Genomic DNA, 27,276 nt, shown 5'->3' on the forward strand with positions numbered 1-27,276 from the left:
TTGGTGTTCATCGTTCAGCTGATGAAATATTAAAAAACATCTTTCCAAAACATATTCAGTAGGCAAAAAACTCCAGAAAACACAAGTTTTAAAAATGAGATGTAATCTAGGAACTTTATGCAGCTATATACTGTACAGTGCATGCCATTCAATAGACCGTAAGTCTATCCCTCAAAGTCTCACTTACATTCCCATCAGAAATAAATATGGCACTTCTCTGAATAAGGTGTATGAATTCACAAACTTTTACTCACCATTATGCCCTAGCCCTTAGTACACACCTTAGTGCTCCAACAAGAAACTGTTTCTAAGCAACAGTTAATAATTGTCACACTGGGATACACCTGCACCCATAGATTGCCTATTTAAAAAGGAAACAAAACAGGGATGAATTGTACTCTAATGGAGACAGATGCGCCAGTAATATCTTAATTTTACCAGACTTTGGTAAAATAAAAAAATTCCTTATCTGGATCCAGTTTGGGGATTTTAGTTTTCTATTGGTTGGAGTACGCTGGGAAAATTGAAATCAGTAATCCATCAGATTAAGCATCAGTTACAGAGGCCCCTAGGTGTTAATATTCCAGCCATTTTGATTGACAGTTTGTCCTTATTTACCAAAGATTCATCCTGGTAGTAAATTGACTTTCAATCCTGATCTAAGACCAATTTTGCCATTTTAAACTAAATTGTTAAGAATAAGATCAGACAAACTGGTTCTAAATAAGCATAAACAGTCATCTCCCACCATGAGGGGCAAACAGTGTCTTAGCCAAGGCTACATCCTGTTTCTTTCTGTCACATGACATTGCAGCGGTTCCTGTGCAATGCCCCTTGTAGACGAATAGAGGTATGGTTTGGATGAAGTCCTCGTGCTACAGCAATTCCCAGGAGCTCTTTGAAGAGCAGAAGCACGTGCCAGTTGTATTTGGCAGAGCACTCAACATAACCACACTTCCAGGTCTTCTTCACCAGTACAGACACAGCCCTGCGCTGGGTGAACCGCTGCCGCTGCAGGTCCCTCTTACTGCCCACCACCAGGATGGGCACTTCACTGATGCTGCCCACTCTTATGGGGAGAGAGAGAGAGAGAGAAATTGATATGTTTAGTCTTATTAATAAAGGGATAGTTCACCCACAAATGAAAATTCTCTCATTATTTACTCACCCTCAATCCATCTCAAATGTGTATGACTTTCTTTCTTCTGCTGAATACAAAATAAATATTTTTAGAAGAATATTTCAGCTCCTAATAATCCACATCCATAAATTGGCTATAACTCTACTCTCTCCTCTCCACCATTAGCCAGCGTATGGTGAGTGTACTGCCGCACTATGGTGAACTGTTCACTGTGTAAAGTGCTTTGAGTGCAGTGTTCGAAAAAGCGCTATATATATGGAACATTAATTAATTCAGCTCTGTAGGTCCACACAATGCAAGTGAATGGGTACCAACATTTTTAAGCTCCAAAAAGAACATAAAGGACATCTGAAGATATGATATGATAGGTGTGGGTGAGAAGCAGATCAATATTTAAGTCCTATATTTTTATGCTGCCTTTACAGTATTTTCTTTTGTAACTTCAAAGGTTTGGTACCACTTGCATTTTATGGGCCTACAGAGCTGAAATATTCATCTAAAAATCTTTATTTGTATTCAGCAGAAGAAAGTCATACACATCTGAGATGGATTGAGGGTGAGTAAATCATGAAAGAATCTTTGGGTGAACTATCCCTTTAGCACAAACAATACATTTTCAGAAATTATTATAATTGGTTAATGTTAATTTCAACATATACAAAATTATATATATATATTAACATTAGTTAATTTAATTTGAACAAACAATGACCAATTGTAATTTTAGAAATTAACATTAACCAAGAATAATAAAGACTGTGAAACTAATCGTCTAGGTTACGGATGTAACCTCCGTTCCCTGATGGAGGGAACGAGGCGTTGTGTCGGAGAAGCAACACTAGGGGTCTCTCTTGAGCAACGAATATACCTCTGATCTATGAAAAAAGGCCAATGAGAAGTTGGCAGCTAGTATTTACATGCCGGGAAGACACAACGTCTCGTTCCCTCCATCAGAGAACGGAGGTTACATCCTTACCCTAGACGTTCCCTGTCTGTCGCTCTCTTTGACGTTGTGTCGGAGAAGCGACACTAGGGGTCCAATTTAAATCACGCCATGCGCTGCGCGGGCAGGTGACTTACGTGCCAAGACGACCAGCTGTGTCAGACTGCACGTACCCTTCCCCAATGCCCCAAAAAAGTCCTTCTGGTTACCCTAGACAGGGGAACATGGCGACGCTTGCCAACCTGGGAACGGGCCAAGCCTGGCTGGGCCTCTTTTCTCTCTGTTTCTCGCATAGAGCAATAGAGAGCCGGGGCCCTTACATGCATCGAGGGAAGGGGGTCTTACCCAATTTCCTATTCTTTCAGGGGGAAAAGACCCTGCGGAGACCACACCTGCCCGGAAGGGGAGGTAAGAGTGGTGAATACGTCACATGTGTTTTTAGGCGACACGTGGAAAGTGGCGCAGTGTAGATCCAACCTCAAGGAGTGGGGAGAGCTACAACACGGCGACCGGAGGGCAGCCTGGGGCTGCCTAAGAAAAACGCGGGTCCACTTTTGTAAGGGGACCATATCGTGGAAAATACACACAGGGGGAGTCCGAGTAGTGTCTTTTTCATTTGTTAATTGCTAGTTTCTTAGTTAACTCTGCATTTGAACTATATTTCATTGTATTGGAACATTCATTTATTTTGTGTTACTAATATTTCATTTTATTTGTTAATAATATTTATTTACATCCATTATTGTTTTTTTTTATTATTATTTATTTTACATAACACCTTTGCTCATTTTATACAGAAAATGCAAATGCATTGGCAGTATAAATGTACAGATTTTCTCATGCTAAAAAAATGAAATTCAGAGAGAGAGAGAGAGAGAGAGCGCAGCTACACTAAAACTGAAATTCAGAGACAGAGAGATGGAGAGGGAGCAGGTGGGTGAAATGGAAAATATAGGTAAGGAGAGCAATAGTAAAAGAGGGTTAAGAGGGAATTAGCAAGTAAAACAAACTCACCACATGGAAATCAATCCATTTCTAATATGACATTTATGTTGGACTTAATGTTTGTTCATGTTTGCACATATTTTCTCGACTCTATTGTCTTCAGGAAACAAATGCGTGCACACACACACACACACACACACAAACGCGCACACACAAACGCACATGCGCACACACACACAAAGCCCCTAAGCTACTTGTCAAGCTCTAAAAAGGCATGGAGCTCATAATGTGTCCTGGAGCATGCATGATATCCTGTCCTTTCTCAGTGCTTGACTGTGCTTGAAGGTCACACACACATATAATAAAGAATGAAGGCGTTTCAGTGTCTAGGGGGCTTCACAGCCATTTAAGTGTGAGTGTGTGTGTGTGTGTGTAATTAGCTGAAGGGGAAAAAATTGCTATTAATTTAATTAGTATTCCACTGGTGCTAAAATAAAAAAAAACCAGGTTTTGCTGCATCTATACAAATTTAATTGAATATATTAATTAAATACATCTTGGGTCAATTAATAAAAGGCTTTAAGTACATAGCTCCATGTGTACACTCAGGGCAATTGGTATTTCTCAAAGTTTGACTGTCACATTGTGTATCATAAATTATAGGCGGAGCATGTGTAAGGCTGGGGGAGGCTAAAGGTGCGTACACACTGCCAGCGACATCGCGCGCGACAGCGACTCAGTACCATTCATTTTCAATGCGAGCACAGCGACTTCCGGCGACCGTTTGCACTAGATGTGGGCGTGTCCAGCGACGCGACAAAGTTGAGAAAAGTTCAACTTTGGAGCGACTAACGGAAGCGACAGCTAATAGGAGAGACGACGGGAGAGCTCACGTGATCCTTCTCTCTCTCAGCTCCTGCAGTAACGGAAAGATGGATGAAAGGCTAATTCTTGCTGTTAGAAATTTTCCAGTGCTCTATGATATGTCTCTTCCCACATACAAGGACATTTTTAAGAAAAATACTGCGTGGAAAGGTGTATCTGAGATCGCGGGGATTTTATGGACCCAGACAGACCGGCATTTGCATTTTCGCCACAGATAAACAGCCGCTCTGGCAAACAGCACACCTGGTTTCTCATTCATCTTTGATATAAAGCATTTTATGTACTGATTCCATTTATATTTAGTCTTTTCCCTCCAAAATGTTTGTTTTTAGTGGCAAGAAAAGAGATTCGCTGTCAACAGCAATGGAATGACATCCGTGAATGTCATTTATAAACGTTACTAGGCAACCAGTAGTGGGAACACCCACTAGCGACTTCACCGCCAGCCACTGGCGACCAGCAGCGACAAAGTCGCTGGCAGTGTGTACGCAGCTTAAGCCTTACCCTGGACATGGGCACGATGTGTAGGCTATCAACGAATACAGCTACTGTAGGTATTGAAAGAGATTTCCCATTGTTACTCAGGGATAATGCCAGGCTTAACTGCTGGTCTAGGGTCAGTTTCCCCACCCCAGTTAAAAAATGTATTACTACTGAGAAAGGAAAAGCTGATTCTAGATCTGTGGCTCCGAAATCATCTTATATCACTGGAGTTGCTAAGGCTGAACGATACGGCATGTGCAAGGAGAATGTCTTTGTTTCTGAAATAATATATTTTTTTTAAAGCATACCCTAAATTAAATTAAGTACAGCAATTCTTGGATTAAAATCTATTTATTAGAGTATGGTCAGAAACGAACTAGTTCAACATTTTTAACGTTCCTTTTTTTTCTAAGCAAACATAATTTTAAGCGTCATCAGAATCAAACTTAAAAAAGCCAGCACCGAGACTACTTCATTGCAAATAAAATCATCAGACACTTTCCTTGATCTTGTGAAGAATACTCCTTTCATAATTTAAAAAAAATGAATATGCCTGCTCTACCTTTTGTTAAAATAATGATCCATATGAGTAGCCTACTCTCTGTGTAAAAAAATAATAAACAAGTTCATCTTCTGGAGTTTTTCATATGGAGTGCGAACATTGTGACTGCACTAATTTAGAGTTACCAATGATCTATTGATGGCTGCAGATTCTGGACTTCTATCAATACTTGTTTTTCTTGATTTAAGTGATGCTTTTGATACAGTTTCACATAGCATTCTACTGGCTGGTATTCCTTTGACTTGGTTTAGATCATATCTATCTGGTCGAACACAATTTGTTCAAATGAAATGTTTTAGATCACAGACCTCAGAGATTATTACTGGTGTGCCTCAGGGCTCAGTCTTGGGCCTTCTTTTGTTTATTATTTACCTTTTACCTTTCGTAAATTTGGAATACATTTCCATTGTTATGCTGATGACACCCAGCTGTAATTTGTCTTCTAAGCCAACTTCAATTATACAGCCTGTCACTATTGGCCTGTTTAACAGAAATTAAATCATGGTTAACATGTAATTTTCTTAAACTTAACAGCGACAAAACTGAGATCCTATTAATGGGCACCAAATCTAAATTGAATAATTGTGGCAACTTTTCACTGACTATCAAAAATTCTGTTGTTTTTCCTACAGTTCATGTTAAGAGTCTGGGTGTCATATTAGATAGTACTCTAACATTTGAAGCACACATAAATAACATTATTCGGTCAGCGTACTATAATTTACGTAACATAAATCGCCTTCGACCATCTCTAACGACTAATGGCACTGCTGTTCTTGTACGTCCGTTAGTCACATCTCGTATAGACTATTGCAATGCTCTTCTTAGCGGTGTCCCACAAAAACTTCTGCACAAACTTCAAATGGTCCAAAATTCTGCGGCTCGGATCATTATGCGAACACCTTCGATAGAGCACATTTCTCCGGTACTCCAAAAACTTAACTGGCTGCCAGTCAAAAACCGGATAGTATTTAAGATTTTACTTTATACATACAAGGCGCTTCATAATTTAGCAGCTTCATATCTACGTGATCTTCTTCATGTTTACTCACCAAACCGATCCCTAAGATTTTCTTCTTCCCTTACTCTTACTGTGCCCTCTATACATTTGACTACTATGGGGTCTAGAGCTTTTAGTTATACTGCTCCTTGTCTTTGTTCTCTACCACAATATGTATGAAATAGCCCTACTCTGCTAACTTTTAAATCACGTCTGAAAACCCATTATATTAGATGATCTTATTTCGGATTTTTTAAGAATCGTATTTGTTGGTCTTAGTGTATTTTGTATTTGTCCTGAAAGGCGCCCACAAATAAAATGTATTATTATTATTATTGTATAGGATGTGTATATCTGTGTGTTATCAGCAAAAAAGCAGAATCTCGTGGTGAATAATCAGTAAAACTGACTCATAGCATTGTGGTCCATAAGTCTACACTAATCCCTTATGTCTGTGTCTGGGTGCTTGTGTCATGTTTAAGACTGATTTATCCCCCTTTCATGCAGTTTATCTATAATTTCTTAGTATGACTCCTCCCTCTGCCACACAATATGTCTCAAACCTTTCAAGTCCACATTTAGTCAGAACACTTTTTTGTAAAATCTTTCCTGCCTTATTCTTCAATCTTTTCTAAACATATCCTCTGCATGTGTATCAAGTGGGAGTTTGCAATTCAATGTTCTAACACATTATTAATATCCATGCACTCTTTATACAATTCCAAAGTCTTTTACTATTCAAATCTAAATGCCTCAAATCTGTCTGAAAGGGATAGTTCACCCAAAAATGCTATTTCTGCCACTATTAACTCACTCTCATGATGCTCCAAAACCATATCACTTTCTTTCTTCTGTGAAACACAAAAGGAGAATGTTAGCCTCAGTCACCATTCATTTTCATTGCATCTCTTTGGCATAAATTGAAAGTGAATGGTGGCTGAGGCTAACATTCTGCCTACAATATCCTTTTGTGTTCCACAGTGTGACAGGGTGGAGTGCGGGCCTGGGTCGTGATTCTACACACCCGGTCCCTTATCAGTCTAATCAAGCCTCCGAGAGGGATAAAGACTGACTGCGGATGTTGGTGCGAGAGAGAGAGAGAGAGCGTTTACGGGCAGCTGTCCGTCCTATGTGTGTGTTTGTGTCTTTTGGTTTAAGTTTTTCATTAAACTATTATTTATATTGTCAAGCCGGTTCTCGCCTCCTCCTTTCCATTAATCCCGTTACACTGGTGCCAAAACCCTGGAAGGAGGAGGGATACGCCGTAGTGGTGTTCTCGCCACTTCCATCCACTCCAACGGCGCAGCCGCGGCCATCTGCCGGGGGACGGAGGAGCTGGGCCATCTGGAAGCAGAGGAACGGCCGCCGACTGCGAGGGGAAAAGGGGCTAATAGCCAACCACCTCAGGGCCGCTGCCAGGGGCGGGGGAGACCCCTTCCAGCCGCTAAACACGCCAGGGTAAAGAGAGGTCTGCCGACCGCGAGGGGCTTCTGACTGACCGCCTGGAGCGGGAGAACCACTGCCAGGGGCAGGTGAGACCCCATCTGTTCCCCGAGAACTCGACGGGGCGTTCCATCCGCCAGGGACCGGAGGACTGCCTCCGATCTGCCAGGGGAGGCGCGGCTGTCGTCCTTTAGAGGGTGGAGGAGTGGCCAGGGACCAAGCTATGGTGTATCGGAGAACCAGCGAGTAAGTGTTTTTTTCTCTCTCTCTCTCATCTCTCTATCCCACTGCCACTCCGCGTTGGCCTTTTCCCTCTCTTTTAAATTTTACAGTGTTTCTTTTGTTGGAGGTACTACACTGTTACAGGAAGTACCCCCTATTTTAATCATTATTGTTTCCCTCCCCCTGTCCCCTCAACGATTCAGGAAAGCGGTGATGACCTGCTGGAAGATGGGGCACGCCCTCCCCGAGGGAAAGGGGGGTGTACGTCATGCCGGGCGCTCCCCGGCCTGAGAGAACGACAGAGGAATGTGACAGGGCGGAGGGCGGGGCCAGGTCATGATTCTACAAACCCAGTCCCTTATCAGGCTAATCAAGCCTCCGAGAGAGATAAAGACCAACTGCGGACGGTGGTGTGAGAGAGAAAGAGCTTTTACGGGCATCTGTCCGTCCTATGTGTGTGTTTCTGTATTTTGGTGTAAGTTTTTCATTAAAATATTATTTATATAGTCAAGCCAGTTCTCGCCTCCTCCTTTCCATTAATCCTGTTGCACACAGAAAAAGCTATTTTCAGTTTTCATTAAAACTATGAACAGTAAAAGGTCTGTTTTTGTTCCAAGAACAAATACACCACAATAAGAAAGTGCACTAGAGATATTTTCAAAGCACATGCTGTAAGAACGTGCACAGCATTTATAAAACAGAGGAATGTTATTGTGGGTGGGGTAAAGGCTTATGGGTGAAGACTGCAGACCTTTGCTGCCATTGATTCAGTGAACATCAGACCTTTATGCAAATACAGTACATAATGCCACGCTACATCTATGAGTACAAGAACAGCATATGTAACAAGATTTCTTGCTGCCATCTATTATTTATTCTTGACCGAACGTTGCCAGAGTTTCTGCTCTGTAGCTGTCACTCACCCATATACTTAAATGTCATCTCATTATCTCAGCATCAGCCAGACAAACAAGGGTCGACTGTTATTAAAATATCCAAACCAATCAGTAGTTTGTCACTGCAGCTGATACAATCACATTAATCAGCACTTACAGTATGTGCCTCACTGTGTGTTCGGTTAAAGATTTGTTTCAGTGGTCCCATTTTGAACAATACTAAAATATATAAAATAACAGGATGTTCTCTTTTGTTCTATGAGGTGGCTCATTTCAGGTTCTGAATGAGATCTACCACACCTGTTTTCCACGATTTGCTGTCGGATCATTTTGACATACTCAAAGCTCTCCACACAGCAGATGTCAAACACCAGAATGTAGGCGTTTGCACTGCGGACTCCTCTACACCGTGCATCCAGCCACTCCTGGTAGAAACAAACAGACATAAAAAACACTTTTTTCAAACAAAAGAATGCTGCAGATAAGCACTCCAAGCTCTTTTTTTATGGTAGATTAATGTGTTACTTGCATATATTGAAAGCGTTTATGCAAATAACTTTCTAGCGAGCACAAAACATTTTACAGCATTGTATTTTGGTTGTGTTACAGTAGTACAAAATCGTAAAATACAACAAATACATGTTGTGCAGTTTACATATTTGGATTACCAAAAATAGAAATAAAAAATCAGACCACTCTGGGACACTGAGGAAGAAATAATTTAGTTTCAAAAATGTCTTAATGTTATTCAACCAAAATATAATCCTGAGGAAATGTTGTGAAAATACCTATATGTTTTCCTTAAATAAAGGAATGATCTAGGTTCAATACAAGTTAAGCTCAAACAACATCATTTGTGATTTCCACAAACAAATATTGCGACTCATCCCTTGTTTAAAGGAAAAAATTGCACTTACAATGGAAGTGAATGGGGCCAGTTTTTAAAGTCCGAAATATACTCAATATATTATATATTCTGTTGCAAGATCTGTGTAAAATGATATCCAATTTTACAACTTCATTGCCATTACAACGAAACCCTGTAATCTTGGTATTGGATATAACGGTACACAGAGAATGTTAGTTAGCGATTTTATCACACTAAATTCATGTTAACACATATAATGTTTACATATTTTAGCTATACTTTTAAAAATATGTGTATTTTAGCATTTATGGACTGGCCCCATTCACTTACATTGTAAGTGCCTTGTTGTAACTTTTTTATTTTTAAAACAAGGGATGAGTTATGTACAATCTGCAACATTATAAAGTATGCCACAAATGCTGTTAATTTAGCTTCACTTGTATCGAACCCAGAACATTCCTCAAACATAATAAAAGCATTATTATATGACAAAAACAAAATCAGACCAGACTGCAATATTTGAAAAAAAAAAAAAAAAATTTAGGCTTTACATTTTTTTTAATTAATAACCCACTAGTTGTCAGCTGGTAATCATGAAAAAGGCTCACAACTGAATGAGATTTATTACAGACAGTAATAGTTTAAAAAATGTTTATAAATGTCAAATTTGATCCTCTTCTCCAACCAAATCAATGAGGGCAAAACATGCAAGGAATAAGAGGTTTGTGTGTGCATGTGAGTGTGTGTGTGTGTGTGTGTGTGTGTGTGTGTGTGTGTGTGTGTGTGTGTGTGTGTGTGTGTGTGTGTGTGTGTGTGTGTGTGACCGTTATCATTTGTATGCTGATACATTATAGTGACTCACGTTGGCTCGAGTAGAAATTATATAAGGTAGCGGCCAATGAATTGTAATGATTTACCAACAGTAATTATATGGCACCACTGAATGGGGGACAGCTGAATGAGGCAGGGAGCAAATTGCTTCAGCCGTGACACGCTGACCTCATATCCTCTCTCCCTCCTTCCCTTCCCTTCCCTTCCCCTCCCCTCATCTCTCCTCAGCAGAGCTTTTATGAAATGAACTGAATATCAATTTCAATATCCATTTTACATCATGTATAAAATGTGGTACATCTTATTTTACAAGGTGACTGTGATTTCACCAAGTAGTACTGTATGCGTTCCTGGATCTTCACTCATAAAAATTCAAAAGAATTTTAAATATTTAAGATTTTTAACTAGTAAATATAAAAATATTGAACATGAATCTTAAATATTTTTTATTTATGAATTGAGCATAATGTGAAGTATGTAATTAAACTTATTTATAATAATGTACACTATTTCAAGATTACTCTATTCAGTATAATGTAAAATTGACAATTAAAACATGTCCATTAAAAAAATTAGCTGAAGTTTTTTTTTTTTTGGGTCCTGGATCAACAGTCCAATGAAAGAAATTAAGCAAGTTCTTACCCTATCCCTAAACCCAACCCTTACCATTAACTACCCCTAAAAGCAGATGGTAATGATAGGTTGATAAGAATGTTGTTTAAGTTCCAATCCTGCTCAAGCCTAGAACAACCCTAACCTTGGCCCTAAACCCAACCCTAAAATCTGGTTGATTGGAATGTTGTTCCAGGACAAACAAAAATGTCGATGTTATAATTACAGTCACGCACGTCATACTATGTGTTTTGATCTAATCTTATTTTATAAATTATACAGGTTTAATGAGATCCTGTCAGACCAGAGCCCATCCCTATGTACTACATTGTTCTTTATAGAATAGCCACTGATGGCAAGGACTGGATTTAATTTATATGTGGGGTTTGTGTGTGTGTTTGAGAAAAAGGACGATAGAGGGGGAAGTCAAATTGAAGTAATTTGTCACAAGCTGATCTTACTTGTAAAGAAAATCGATGTCAGCTGTAGCAAAGACAGTGGTTGCACATTCATCTTGACTTCAACTAGTAGTGTAAGAAAAGCATCGTCCTGCCTATATTTGGATGGGGTGGGGGGGAGGGGGGCATTAAAACAGGGGGACAAGTTTTTATCATTACACACTATTATCGTTATACATTTTTTTGTGAAAAGCTGATTTGAAAACGTTATGGCAGCATGCACTCGAGTTGTTTTGGACTCAACAAGTTTGTGCAAAACCTGATAATCCATGTTAGTTCAGTATTATTTTAGAATGTTTTAAAGAGCATCTTGCGTTCTTCACAAGAAGCAAGTGGAAGCAAGGAAACCTGATGTTTGGCACGTATGGAGTTGACATGGTCAATGTCACAAATTAGCTTATTTTATTAATAATTTACAGTGAAAAATCGTAAATATTTCTTATTCATTACACATTACATCATATCAAAATATACACAAAATTCCTTATATTTAATGTATATTTGCAGGTTTAAATTCGATTTTCAGTCTAAGATTTTCAATGTGGACTAGAGCCCGACTGATATGGGATTTTTTAGACCGAGGCCGATACCGATTTTAAAGGGGGGAAATTCACAGATTACCGAAATGATGGCCGATATAGTTAATTTTTGAGCTGGAATGAAAACAGACCTTTTCTATGTGGATTTTGCACCAATATGACTATGCAAAGGTACTCAGAAGGATGCTTTCTTAAAAAAATATTTTTATCAAAGAATTTTTGACATTATTATTATACATTGTAAGGAAATTCTATAAATGAAAACTGAAAAAATAAAGAATAATAAAAATACAATAAATAGCTTAAAAAGCATCAGTACTGTATGTTCAGTATCAGTCAGTTGCTGACCATTTAAATAAAGAATAAATATAAATACAACAAAGAGCTAACTAAACATCAGTACTGTTCAGTATCAATCAATTGCTGACCATTAAAATAAATAATTAATTCAAATTAAATAAATAGCTAAATAAAAACCTCTCCGGGAACCAGCACCTTATTGTGGTGGAGAGGTTTGTGTGCCCTTATGATCCTGAGGGCTGTGTTGCCTGGAGCCAGGTGCTCCTGGTAGGGTCTCCCAAGGCAAAGTGGTCTAAGGCAGTGGTTCCCAAACTTTTAACAGGCATGTACCCCCTGAGACATTATAGATCTTCCGGAGTACCCCCAACACCACCAATTGTTAACAACAAGGTTTTTTTAATTTAATAATATTTATTTTTATCAATTTTGTCGAGAATAGTGAATAGAATCATAAAAATATGATACAAATCTCATCAAAAGTCAACATATGATACAAATGTGCTGAATATAATGATTTTAAACAGATATGCACCCAATCTCCACTCAAATATTTTGTTAATAGAAAAAGTGCGATCATGTCAGATCAGAATGCCAATGAAATGTTTACCCGGCAAAGCTTTAAAGCACGAGCAAATAATGAACTTTTGTGATTGCGAATAAGTGCAGTGTCATGTGAGTGTAACTCTACCGCTGCATTAACATGTGAAGTGAACGTAGGCTACGTCGAGTTTTATAGTATTGGGACTGAGGACCCAGAACTGTAGCTGATGGAATGTGCGCTGTAGCACGATACTACCATATTTTAGTTTCCATTCTTATTGTGTTTCCACAACAATGTTAGTGAGTAAATCTACTGAAATTGCCACCATAACAGTGGAGTGTGATGTGTTAGATGTAGGGCTACCACATTTTTAAATTACTATTAGTAGAAGTTCATATAATAAAATACGTAGACCTACGCCAAAAAACTAGTTGAGGATAAATTCTTTAAAATTGGGCAATTCCAGCGTTATGGACGTGACATTTGCAGTCAAAACTTGAAATATAAATTCTCAGAAAATGCATTTAATACTGAAACGTCTGTTTATATATCCATACTCCCTTAATAAAGCTCCAGACATTAGAAAAATATCAGTCTACACATGCGTTTTATATTTAATATGAGGGAAATACACATGTGATGTGACACAAAAAATCTTTAACTTTTAGGTGGCAAAATATGTTTGAGTAATTCTACACTGCGCAAAACAAAAGTAATACTACCCACCGGATGAGGGTCGGCCTCCACAGAACTTAACATATTATTTTTATTTTTCGTGTTCGCATTTATGAGGAAAAAAACAATGTTACGGACGTGACAGTTCTCCGTTACGGACATGACCGCTCTGAAAGTGACTTTAAAACTTTCTTTAAAGTGAATTTCGTTTTTTATTAATTGTATCTTAATTTTAATCAATGTTTCATCAACCAATTGCCTAGATTTAATAAATAAGAAGTAAATATAGTAGAAAATAGATCATCATGACACGGAGGCGCCGGCGCGTGAACTGGACTCTCGTCTAGTAATTGAACCGAAACACAGCGTATAAGGTACTTTGCCTCACAGGCCTGAGAAATATATAGAAAACTTGAAATGTCTACTTTTTAACAGAACAATTCAAAACGAAAGAAATAAGACTCTCTGCTTATGTAATCCGTATGAAATGTGCATTTCTCTCTGGCGCGTTCACTACTGAAGATCGCGAGTCAACATCGCCAACTTCATCTTTGCAGCCGACATAGACAAACACTTGTTTATTAATAAACAATTAAAATGTCTCCTTGCTATATTTGACATATTCATAATCATTACTTTTGCCGGTTCTTTGTGGCAGCTTTTAGATAGGCTACTTTATTGGCAGCGCCACCCTTGCATGTTACATGAACGCGTCACCACTGCATCAGCACCGAAAACATCAGCACCGAAAAAATCGTGATACGAACCGAATTGTAGGTTTGGTCTATCGTTACAGCCCTAGTAAGATGAGAAAGCAGGAGTTTAGTCGTTTGGTTGTAAAAAAAACAATGGCTATCTGAACATCTTTGCCAAGCGCAAACCAGTACAGAAGTAATCAATAAATTATCGGGGAGGGTCATGCCTTTTTTCACAATCATTTTGGAGGGTTATAGAAAAAATTATTGCTGGCGAAGGGAGGGTCAAGTCTTTTTTTACTACAGATCTCAAAACTCCTCCAGTAGCCCCTTAAATAAAAAACGAACAGTCCCTTAGATATTTTTTCGCGTACCCCCTGAAATCAGTCCACGTACCCCTGGGGGTACGCGTACCCCAGTTTGACAACCGTGGGTCTAAGGTGAGGGGCCAGACTAAGAATGGTTCAAAAAGACTCCATGAAAAAAAGGCAAGAGGAGCAGTTACCCTGCCCGGAGGAATCCCGGGCCCCCATCTGGAGCCAAGCCTAGATGGAGGGCTCATCGGCGAGCGCCTGGTGGCCGGGCTTGTCACGGAGCCTGGCCGGGCACAGCCCGAAGAAGCGACGTGAAACCCCCCTCTACATCCCTTGGGCCAAAGGCTAGCTCCAGGGACGTGGAATGTCACCTCACTAGGGGAAGGAGCCGGAACTGGTGAGGGAGGTGGAGCATTACCAGTTGGATCTGGTGGGGCTTACTTCGACGCACAGTTTTGGCTCTGGATACGTACTTCTGGATAGGGAATGGACTCTATTCTTCTCTGGAGTTTCCCAGGGTGTGAGGCGACGGGCGGGTGTGGGGATACTCATGAGCCCCCGGCTGAGCGCCGATACGTTGTAGTTTACCCCGGTGGATGAGAGTGTCGCCTCCCTACGCCTACGAGTTGTGGTGGGAAAACTCTGACTGTTGTCTGTGCATATACAGCAGTTCAGAGTATTCAGCCTTCTTGGAGACCCTGAATGGAGTCCTGAATAGGGCCCCAGTAGGGGACTCCATAGTGATGCTGGGTGACTTCAACACGCACGTGGGAAATGACAGGGACACCTGGAAAGGCGTGATTGGGAGGAACGGCCTCCCCGATCTGAACTCAAGTGGATGTTTGTTATTAGACTTCTGTGCTAGTCATGGATTATCTATAACAAACACCATGTTCGAACATAAGGATGCTCATATGTGTACGTGGTACCAGAGCACCCTAGGCCGAAGGTCGATGATTGATTTTGAAATTGTGTCGTCGGATCTGAGGCCATATGTTTTGGACACTCGGGTGAAGAGAGGGGCAGAGCTGTCAACCGATCACCATCTGGTGGTGAGTTGGGTCAGGTGGTGGGGAAAGAATCTGGACAGACCTGGGAAGCCCAAGAGAGTTGTGCGGGTGAACTGGGAACGTTTGGAGGAGGTCCCTGTCCACAAGACCTTCAACTCACACCTCCGGCGGAGCTTTTCAGGCACCCCTGCGGAGGTTGGGGACATTGAACCGGAGTGGGCAATGTTCAAAGCTTCCATTGATGAAGCCGTGGTGGAGAGCTGCGGCCTCAAGGTTTTAGGTGCCGCAAGGGGTGGTAACCCTTGGTAACACCGTGGTGGACACTGGTGGTCAGGGAAGCAGTCCGACTGAAGAAAGAGGCCTTCCAGAATTTGTTGTCCCGAAGGTCTCTAGAGGCAGTTGCAAGGTACCAACAGGCCCGAAGGGCTGCGGCTTCGGCCATGAGGGAGGCAAAGCAGTGGGTGTGGGAAAAGTTCGGAGAAGCCATGGAGAAGGACTTTCAGTCCGCACCAAAGTGCTTCTGGAAAACCGTCCGCCACCTTAGGAGGGGGAAACGGGGAACCATCCAAGCTGTATACAGCAAAGATGGGACGCTGTTGACCTCAACCGAGGAGGTTATTGGGTGGTGGAAGGAACACTTTGAAGAACTCCTAAATCCCAACACGCCCTCTATGCAAGAGGCAGAGCCGGAGGATGATGGGGGATCAGATTCAATTTTCCTGGGGGAGGTCACTGAGGTAGTCAAACAAGTCTGCAGTGGCAAAGCCCTGGGGATTGATGAGATCCGACCAGAAATGCTGAAAGCTTTGGATGTGGAGGGGGTGTCATGGATGACACGCCTCTTCAACATTGCGTGGAAATCTGGGACAGTGCCTAAGGAGTGGCAGAACGGGGTGGTGGTTCCCCTCTTCAAAAAGGGGGATCAGAGAGTGTGTGCCAACTACAGGGGTATCACACTTCTCAGCCTCCCTAGTAAAGTTTACTCCAAGGTGCTGGAGAGGAGGGTTCGGCCGATTGTCTAACCTCGGATTGAAAAGGAACAATGCAGTTTCCGTCCTGGCCGTGGAACGACGGACCAGATCTTTACTCTCGCAAGGATCCTGGAGGGGGCCTGGGAGTATGCCCATCCGGTCTACATGTGTTTTGTGGATCTGGAGAAGGCGTAAGACCGGGTCCCCCGGGAGAGATTGCGGGAGGTTCTGCGGGAGTACGGGGTGGGGGGTCCCTTCTTAGGGCGATCGAATCCCTGTATGTCAAAACCGAGAGCTGTGTCCGGGTCCTCGGCACGAAGTCGAGTTAATTCCATGTGGGGGTTGGTCTCCGCCAAGGCTGCGCTTTGTCACCAATCCAGTTTGTGATATTCATGAACAGGATATCGAGGCGTAGTCAGGGTGGGGAAGGTGTGCGGTTCAGTGGGCTGGGGATCTCATCGCTGCTTTTTGCAGATGATGTTGTCTTCATGTCATCATCGGTCCATAACCTTCAACTCTCACTGGATCGCTTGGCAGTCAAGTGTGAAGCGGCTGGGATGAGGATTAGCACCTCTAAATCTGAGGCCATGGTTCTCAGCAGGAAACCGATGAAGTGCGTACTCCAGGTAGGGAAGGAGGTATTGCCCCAAGTGAAGGAGTTCAAGTACCTCGGGGTGAGGGGACAATGGAGCGGGAAGTTGGCCGGAGAATCGGGGCAGCGGGGGCAGTATTGCACTCGCTCTATCGCACTGTTGTCACGAAACGAGAGCTGAGCCGGAAGGCAAATTTTTCTACCGGTCAATTTTTGTTCCTACCCTCACCTATGGTCATAAAGGCTGGGTCATGACCGAAAGAACTAGGTCGCGAGTACAAGCGGCCGAAATGGGCTTCCTCAGAAGGGTGGCAGGCTTCTCCCTTAGAGATAGGGTGAGGAGCTCAGTCATCCATGAGGAGCTCGGAGTAGAGCCGAAAGGAGTCAGTTGAGGTGGTTTGGGCATCTGTTAAGGATGGCCCCCTGGCCGCCTCCCTAGGGAGGTGTTTCAGGCATTTCCAGCTGGGAGGAGGCCTCAGGGAAGACCCAAGATTAGGTGGAGAGATTACATCTCCACACTGGCCTGGGAACGCCTCGGGGTCCACCAGTCAGAGCTGGATAATGTGGCTCGGGATAGGGAAGTTTGGGGCCCCCTGCTGGAGCAGCTGCCCCCGTGACCCGACTTCGGATAAGCGGTTGAAGATGGATGGATGGATGGAAATAAAAACCAGTACTCTATGTTTAGTATCAGTCAAATGTTGACCATTAAAATAAAGAATATATAAAAATAAAATAAATAGCTAAATAAACATCAGTAATACTGTTTAGTATCAGTGAAATGCTGAATATTTTAATACTGCCAGTCATTTAGAGGCAGGATGTAAAACAAGAAGCATTTACACCTGCCGAGTCCAGAGAAAAACAGCAGCATTGTTTCTACACTGTATTCTGTACAAGTTCAGAGGAAACTTTCAACGGTGGAAAACCAGACTTTTAAATATGACATTTTATAAATGCAACGACTGGAATTGTTCGGTTGAAGGGGGTACCAAACTGTGAATCCTGAACAAGACAGTTTGGTGAATACATGTTACACATCTACTTCCACTCATCTACAAGCAATGAAAGTAGCTGCGTGGTAGCTAGTTAGCTATAAGCTCGTTGTCATGGAGAGTAAAAGATAGACCGGCACTGTGTCTCACCCACTAGGTAACAACATAGCATGAAATCAACACTCAGCAGACACAATCCACCATCGCACTGTTGTCTACTGAGCTGCAGATGCTTTAATGTTTACCTTTCAATCTGCTACATTACTTACTGCACTGACAAACTATAGCTGGCAAACAGGTGTGATAAACAAAATGACATGGTTGTCAGGGACAGGGTTAACGTTATATTGAAAAGGGGAAATTATGGGGACATTGTTTATTAACTTTCCAGTATGTATTTCACAAACTAGTTAGCAACTTACAGAGAAGAGTCCGCTCAACTCCACCCTGTCTGCAGAGCCACCGTCAGCTCAGCTCTGTAAACAATTGAGTTGGAGCGCGCTCTGCTGGAAAACTAAGTTATGACACCAATTTTAAAGCACTGTTTTCTGCTTTATATGTTCTGAAAAAAGTTGTAATATCTGTGCATATCGGTAAACATATATGCCGATACGATATATTGGCGGAAGGCTAATATCGGCCGACCAATATATCGGTCGGGCACTAATGTGGACTCCACTGTATATTTGAGCTGATTCAAGCTATTTCTACTGCATTTTCATCCATCTTGGCAGCTCCAAAAAAGGAGTAGAAAGTGTGTGTATGTGTGTGTTTTAGTTTAAATCGATACTGAACTGCTGAATAAGAAGCCTCTATGCCCGTTAACCCATCTGTCTTGTTATATTCCTTCCTTTTCAATTTTTGCTGCACATCAAAAGCAGATGCCTTCCCCTCTGTCTCCACTGGGAAATATGACAATTCACAGACCATATTAAATACAAACTCAACTTTTTATGCCTTTTTCTAGCCCACTGCTGATTGGTAGATTGAAGCAATTATTTACCACGGTTTTGGACATTAACTTTGGCACCAGAGTGCAAGACACATTCACGTAAATTAAACATGAGCCTCAAAGCTTACAGTGCCCTCTGCAGAGTACTGTTTTTACATAAACATTCCCTCAATGAGCCTGTTTGATGCTTTAGATGTGCTGCTATCCCTGTGAAAGCTAAAAATAGACTCTCTCTCTTTGTCAACCCAGTGCTATTCTTCTCAGTGACTGGAGTCAAGAGAGGACACATCCAAATTCACTTCCATAATTCAGCATTCTCCTCCAGGCATGGAACTTGTCCACTTAAAACAAAAGTTCTGTGGAACTTTGAAAGACAGCCAGCAGAAATCAATTAAGAGGAAACTGTATTGATGAAAGCTGCCAAATTATTTTACAAATAAATGTGATCTGATCTATGCGCATGTTTTATGTTGTCCTGGATGGAGAACTTGGACAATTAGAGTGTGTTACGAGTGAAAAGGGAGGTCACATGCAGTTACTGTACATAACTACATCAGTCTGATAATTAATTGTTGATGATTTATAAAATGTTTTTGAATGTGAATATGTTGAAAAAGCGTATTTTTTAAATTTGAAAATAAGAATCTGATGTTTAAACATGTGACATAAAACAATGAATTGCATTCCAACAAGTAAGATGCTGATGTATGCAAAATCCAGGTTCTGGCTGTGTTTCAAAATGAATAAAAAGAGGTCTGTCATGCAAAAAGTACAGCAGCTACCTATACGCAGTCTGCGTAGGGCACCAACCCCCCACCATGGTGGGCACCATCTTACCCTTGGGGGGCACCAGAAACTCAGTTTCGGGATGTTCTTACTCGCATGTAATACAGTAAGGACTTCAAGAACCCGCAGTCGCACAACACGCCTTGCGCTTTCACACCAGGCCTCAAACAACAGTATTTTTATTAGCGGAGCAAAAATAAACAAAATAACTTCACGTATTGTGTCTTAAACGTTACTCAACATTAACTTTTTTTTTATATAAGTCTTGTATTAAAGCAATATCACACTTCTGCTTCCAGTCAAATCACAGGTGATATTCAGTACAACACTTTTACACCCGTGATATTGCTTAAACATCACATTGCGCTTAACATATTTATGATTTACGCTTGAAAAAGCTACTAAATATGTGACTCATAACTGGTTACATCATAATCACTGTTTTTGGAAAAAGCGATCAGACCTGAAGATCAGATTTTCAGGAACTAAATGCTATTCAATGTGCTATTCACATAATAAATCAACCTCTTTCAGGAGATAAAAAGACAAATGAAACGTGAACAAGCAAGAAGCAAAAATGAGAGAGGAAAAGAAGGTAATGACGAGTTACTGTCTTTGAGTTTTCCAAAACGAGAGTTGACAGTGTGACATTAGCACAGCCACTGAGTAAATGAAAACAAACCCTCCAGCCACCAGGAAACAGTTGTGTTGCTACCTGCTGACACAGAGATCACAATCCAGAAAAAACTAAGCAAAGTCAATATTCTCCAGATTCACTGGCTACAGGAATAACCAAATCTCTAGGGGGCAGCAAGCACATTCACCCCAACTAGCAGTGTGTGCAGCAGCATTATTCCAGGAGGAAGTGCCTTCAAAGTGAATTGAATCACATTCTGAGGACCTTCAATTCATTATATGATCAAGCAATGACTGACAACAAAGAGGAATGTCTCACTGAGCTCTCACAATAATGGAGAGAAAACAAGAGAAAGAAAGGGAAAGAGGTTGGCAGTACAAGGGAATCCTGAATTATGCTGGCTATTGATCTGCTCCATCTGCCATGGCATCATGTGTACAAACTGCGACATTCACTCACCAAAGTTGCCAGGCAGCCAGAGATATTATTCACAGTTTTCTATACAATGAATATCAGTAGATTTACCAGATAATACTGTATATTGGAGTATAGTACAATGATATGAAGGACATACACTGAAGGCCAAAGGTTTGTAATAATGTAAAGATTTTGCTGTTTCTGAAATAAATTGGTACTTTCATTCACCAAAGTGGCATTCAACAGATCAGAAAGTATAGTCAGGACATTACTGATGTAAAAAAACAGCACCATCACTATTTGAAAAAAGTCATTTTTGATCAAATCCAGACAGGCCCCATTTCAAGCAGCCATCACTCCAACAACTTATCCTTGAAAAATCATGCTAAATTGCTAATTTGGTACTAGAAAATCATTTGCCATTATATCAAACACAGTTGAAAGATATTTGGTTCTTTAAATTAAGCTTAACATTGTCTTTGTGTTTGTTTTTGAGTTGCCACAGTTTGCAATAGACTGGTATGTCTTAAGGTCAATATTAGGTAAAAAATGGCAAAAAAGAAACAGCTTTCTCTAGAAACTCATCAGTCAATCATTGTTTTGAGGAATGAAGGATATACAATGCTTGAATATGTCAAAAAACTGAAGATTTCATACAAAGGTGTACACCACAGTCTTCAAAGACAAAGGACAACTGGCTCTTAAAAGGACAGAAAGAGACGTGGAAGGCCAGATGTACAACTAAACAAGAGAATAAGTGCATCAGAGTCTCTATGTCCTCAGCTGACAGCTTCATTGAATTCTACCTGCTCAACACCAGTTACATGTACGACAGTAAATTGAAGATTCAGGGGTGCAGGCCTTTTGGGAAGAAAAGGAAAGAAAAATCCACTTTTGAAACAGAAAAACAAAAAGAAAAGATTAGATTGGGCAAAGAAACAGACATTGGACAACAGATAATTGCAAGAGTGTTATGGATCTTTAACCCATTGAGCTTTTGTGGGATCAGTTAGACTATAAGGTGCGTGAGAAGTGCCCGACAAGACAGCCACATCTATGGCAAGTACTACAGGAAGTGTGGGGTGAAATGTCACCTGAGTATCTGGACAAACTGACAGCTAGAATGCCAAGGATCTGCATTCTGCAGCTGTCATTGCTGCTCATGGAGGATTTTTGATGAGAACACTTTTAAGTAGTTTAAGAAGTTCTGAATATTTCTTTCCAATTGGTAATAGCAATTTTTCATGTTATTAATGTCCTGACTAGACATTGTGATCAGCTCAATGCCCCTTTGGTGAATAAAAGTACCAATTTCTTTCCATAAGAGCAAAATCTGTACATTTATTACAAACTTTTGGCCACCAATGCTTTTCTCAGAGCAATAAAACATTAAGAGGACCTGTGCAGATTTATCAGACAATCTGCATACTGTCCTACAGAGCCATGATGGGGTACGGGGCGATTTCCTCATTAACTCCCCATAAGATGGCAAAATCATCATAAATCGTTAGAGTTGGCTCATACAAAAATTTACAACTTTTACTCCCATAGAAGAAAATAAATGATACAAGGAAAAATGTTGATAAGATTTTTCCTAAGCTTCACTACTAACCCAAACTTAACCATAAAGACTAACCCATTACCAACCCTTAACCTAACCATGGTTTTAATATGCACATTTCTGTTGTGTAACATGAAAGAAAGAGATACACCAGGGTTTTAAACAAGTGTTCTTATGAGTTTAACCCCTAACTCAAACCCCAAACCTAACCATAAATGTAACTCCTTAGCCAAACCTTGAACTTTACCATGATTTTATTAGGAAAATAAATGTTGTGCACCAGTAAAAAAAGAAAAGCATGCTACACAAGGAAAGCATACTACAGGTTGATAACATAAAAAATTATGCAATAATTACATAAGAGTAACAATTACATAATAATTATGAGAAAGCAAATTAGTTCACAGACAATTCCTTTCTAAAAAATAAAATGTAGGATAGGTGGCTAGTTAAAATGTGATGCCTGTATTGCATTAATTTGAAATGCTTTTGGTCTGTATGGGGTTAAAATAAACATACCTCCATCTGGTTTAAATAATTACAAGTTGTCATGAGACTATATTGGGAAAACTGTTGAAGTTAACTAGCCAATAACCCTTTTATGTGACTATCCTGCTGGCTAATGCATGAGCTGAGACATCAAAGGCAGCAGACAGGTGAACAGTCAATTTCACACTGTAAAGAGCCCTTCAAGAAAAACTTTCTCTGGTGAAACAACTATATTAACCAAGGCCCTTGCTGTGACAGACTATCACTGATCTGAGGCCTGTTTGCGGTTTACTTTGAGCTAGAATTTAAAGCACATCTCTGTGAAGATAGCTGAGTCTATTTGAGCCACAACCTGATGCTCTTTAACAACATATCTCAGATGCCTTACACACAGATTATTTGATTATCTTTTTCTGGCAATCTAGGTATGAAAACTGGTCCTAGATCACAGGAAAGAGTTACATGAACAGAAATTGTCCCTGTTGGGGGAATCATGACACCACCATAAGGAGTCATTTTTTTTAACTCCATTAAACGCATCTCAACTCTTTTTTCTAGTCTGTAAATATACAGTATTTTTTTTCTTATTGTGTTTTCGCTGGTGTCAAGAATATTCTACTACTTAGCCAGAAATAAAGAACCTGGCAACAATCAACTGAATCACTTGTTGCCTGGGTGACCTTGGTTGTCTCTGTCTGAAGAGGGTCTTCGGGCTGTGTGAAGTGGTCATGATGCAGGGAGTCCTTTACTCTGAAGTATTGCCAGGGTAAATATGGTAAGAAAATGTCTTACAATTCAGTCAGGTCAAATTACATTTGCCTTTTGCAGTATTGTGGTTCAAGGCTGTTTGCCCTGGAGAGATCCCATTATGTCAGACCTTTCAGGGCATATCTCTCACATGTAAAGTTTCTGAGAGTGATATGAGGAGAGCAGCACTTCATTACATGCACATTTACCTGCATAGCAGATAGTTTCTTTAGGAGATCTATCTTCCTGGAGGGTTTATTTCCAATTGCAATCAACACACTGATGATCACATGGGAGGTCTGTGTGATGTTTACGATACTTCCGGTACAATAGGATAAGCCACATAATGATGAATCACTGACAAGCGGCATCTCCTATCAGACATTTTTGCATCTGCTCCAGTGTTTACATTCCCTTGTGGCCCGACAGGAAACACATTGTGTCAGCAGCATCGGAGACTCGGGTTTGGATTTTGAGTTGAAACCAGTAAGTAATGGCATTCGCATAATCAGTGTCCAGCACTGTTCAGAGGTTGCATTTCCCCCACTAACATTACATTTTACTCCACTGATGGCTAGGTTTGGGTTTGGATTGAGGGTTCAGTTTATAAAACATGCATTCATTTTTACTGTACTGCCTGTTCAGCTAATAACAACTCGCTTCACAACTTGCTTTTGGTACCCTCTGTGGACATTACACCCGGAAAATGAAGCACAAGCATACCCATACGTCCAATAACGTTTACAACTTTAACCACTGGGGGCAGTGTTTCCAAATTTTGGTAAGCACCAACCGATTTTAGCTAAAGAAAAGGCAACCTACTGTTTCAGCCTAGAAAATTCTAATTAAACACACCTGAATAAGCTAATAAAGCCTTTCAGGTTCACTCGAAAATGACAGGCAGGTGTGTGAGTGCAGGGGTGTAACTAAACCCTACAGAAAGGCAGATCACGAGGAGCAAGACTGAGCTCCACCACATAAAACATTTGACAATTCACTGCCAATATTGCATACTGCAGGTGACTTACAGATAATGTTGTTGGTTTAAATAGAAAACCAGTGAGATGCAAGAACAGCAAATATGATGTGTCTAGTTTTGGTATGTCCTTAAAAAGCACTGATCATTAATGGGTCTGGTCTTGGATTATTATAAAACATTTGATGATTGTTTTAAATGTCAAGGCAGTTCCACAAAATAAGAAGAGTAATGGTGTGTGTGTGTGTGTGTGTGTGTGTGTGAGAGAAAGAGAGAGAGTGAGAGTGAGAGAGAGAGAGAGAGAGAGAGATGAGGGGGTGACAGAGAAGAGAGCGGTGGTGAAGAGACAGAAATATTTGCCATAGGGAGGATACAGAAAATACGCTTACAGATGCTCAGTTCAAGCCATGTCTCCATAGCAACTACTCCAAAATCAGGTATTTTTTCTAGAGGAAATCCCCTCTCTCCTGTAGCAATGCACAGATAATCTCTACTTTCACTGAGGAAACAGATTCAGTTCGATTTAGAGACCTACGACTGGTTCGCGACAAGAACAAACGGATGTTGCAATTTCACTGGGAAGTATATTCATAAAGTGATTATTAAATTATAGCATGACGAAGACGGTTTGTTTGCGCAAGGTCAAACAGGTGGATTAAGAAACGAAGTGTCCCAGTAAAAAAGAACAACGACGCCTGGTCCTTAATAGTATGGGACAAAAATAGCTTTAGGTGCACGGTAGCAAAGCTATCATTACAGTGAAAAAGAACCGCATTTCTGACAGAAAATTTCATAATTTAATAATGAAAATAAACTTGGTTTTCATGTCTATTTCTCACTTTTAGAGACTGAAAACTTCAACTTACCTCAGTTAAACTGGTTTAGTCTCAAAGAAACATACGTTTGTTGCTTGAGTACCTGTGAAGGCAGACACCTGCAAAGTAAACACCTTTTTTTTTCAAACGAGAATCAATTGCTCGCGCTCTCGAAGCACGTGACTTACATTTTTAACAAATCTGCGCTATAAAACACAAACGTTGGACATGTGATGGAGGCTGACTTTTTGTAGGTATACTTTCTGCAGTATTACGCAAACAATATTTACATACGAACACTTTGTAGAGATAATGTAGCCTACCTGACTCGGGCTCGAAGGAAAGGAGGAAATTGGCGGGACGTCCAAAATCTTCAGTTCGTACATAACACCGTTGAGAATGACCGAGGGTCTGTACATGTACCGCGTTTGGGTGGGGGTGTAAGTCTCAGAGAAGTCATTGTAAATAAACTGACGGATGATAGAAGTTTTCCCGACTCCAGGCGCTCCGATGACGGCAATGCTCAGCGTCTCGACCATCCCGCGCGGATCTGGACCATGGACAGTGATTAAGACGCTCGAAAAACTGCTCAACAAAATATTGTGAGCGCGTGCCTTGGGTTTTGCTTACATTACCTTTGGCTGAGGGATTACACTTTTGTGATTTTCAAACAAATAAGACTTCCGTCGGGAATTCGCTTACAGATACATTTTGTTTTCTAGAAATACACTGTTTGTAGCATCCGTTTTTTAGCGAATCAAAGCAACCACATTCACTGCGGCAGTTCCGCAGTCTTTTCTGCATTCCATTGGATAACAGAGCTCAATGCTCCACAGTGCTTCTACATACAGCTCGGGTGCTCGGAACCCGTCATTTCCCAACAGTGTCCTTTGCTGCAATTTACCATTTCTCTCCGTAACCCCTCATAGCTGTCCAAAACATCTCATGAGTGCAGGCTGCACGAGCGCTCACTTGACCGTGTACCTCTCCACAAGAAAAATACAGTTAGTTCAAAGTACCATCGTTCAGCTCCGATAGATTGTAGATGAGCTGTATTCGCACAGATCGTTGAAGCTGGATGCTTTAAGAAACGGTCCTGATATAATGAGCGCTATTCATCCACGCGCACTCATGTGCTTCAGCCTGACGCACGCGCGCGCATTCATGCGTGTTTTATTAGGCTTTCCCTGATGGTTTATTGCTATAGGCAGTTTTAAAATGACAGGGTACGGCCTGGGCCGTAGCTAGTGGGGTGAAAGGTGGAAATGATTCTAGGGGTCCACTGTTCCAGGGGGGCCCCACAACCAATTCTAAACAGTATTTTTTAATAGGAAAAGGGCCCAGAAGGGGGTGTCAAGGTGGCTTGTAATGTAAGGTAGTCTCCTTACATGTATAGTCCTTCTGTCTCTTTGTCCTGACGATGAGCTCTGAATTTAATTTCACAATGGTCACCTAGCCTGGCAAACTTATGTTCAGCTGGGAGGCTAGCTAACTCATACAGTATGAATACAGCTGCTTTTTAGTAATGTAGCAAACTTTTAATTTCAAACTTTTAACATCTATTACCAAGTCTATAAAATACCTAGTTTTTGCACTTGTATGGAGGTAAAGAGCAGGCAGGATTTATTCTGGCGATGTAATGTTTTGAATCATATTAATGTGAATTACTACGGAGTCTTACTAGAGCCTATGAATTAATAAAACAACATAAAAGGTGAGGACAACAACCACAAACCACATAGTAAAGAGTGGTAAAGTAGAGACTACCACTGGAGAAATGTAAGATTGTAGAAGTGTTAAGGAATAGTTTGGGGTAAGTTACTCTAAAAAATGAATTACTATCTACTCATTACATCTTCTATGTGTACTAATATTACTGTACTTAGATTACTGTACTAATTACTCTGTCTGAAAAGTAATTGCATTACTTATTACTTTCTAAAACCCTTATCAACCTTGACCAGATGAACAATACAAT

The 27,276-nt window shown here is 40.8% G+C and overlaps 2 protein-coding genes across 2 annotated transcripts in view; both read right to left on the minus strand.

Annotated features, from left to right (window-relative positions):
* LOC127634831 (oxysterol-binding protein 2-like) overlaps positions 1-8,874 on the minus strand; it is a 124,135-nt gene extending 115,261 nt beyond the window's left edge. The window contains exon 1 of the mRNA XM_052114539.1: positions 8,821-8,874. Within this exon, the coding sequence (XP_051970499.1) occupies positions 8,821-8,849 (29 nt within the window). The 5' untranslated portion in view covers positions 8,850-8,874. The remainder of the gene's footprint in view (positions 1-8,820) is intronic.
* LOC127634852 (ras-like protein family member 10B) lies at positions 489-26,367 on the minus strand. The gene is made up of 3 exons (XM_052114579.1): positions 25,622-26,367; positions 8,821-8,945; positions 489-1,069 (listed from the first exon to the last, which is right to left on the minus strand). The coding sequence occupies exons 1-3, from the start codon at positions 25,835-25,837 to the stop codon at positions 799-801; spliced, it is 612 nt and encodes a 203-aa protein (XP_051970539.1). The 5' UTR covers positions 25,838-26,367; the 3' UTR covers positions 489-798.
* Positions 26,368-27,276: the final 909 nt, after the last annotated feature.

The sequence above is a fragment of the Xyrauchen texanus genome, chromosome 4, assembly GCF_025860055.1.
Source record: "Xyrauchen texanus isolate HMW12.3.18 chromosome 4, RBS_HiC_50CHRs, whole genome shotgun sequence".
Classification (NCBI taxonomy): Eukaryota; Metazoa; Chordata; class Actinopteri; order Cypriniformes; family Catostomidae; genus Xyrauchen; species Xyrauchen texanus.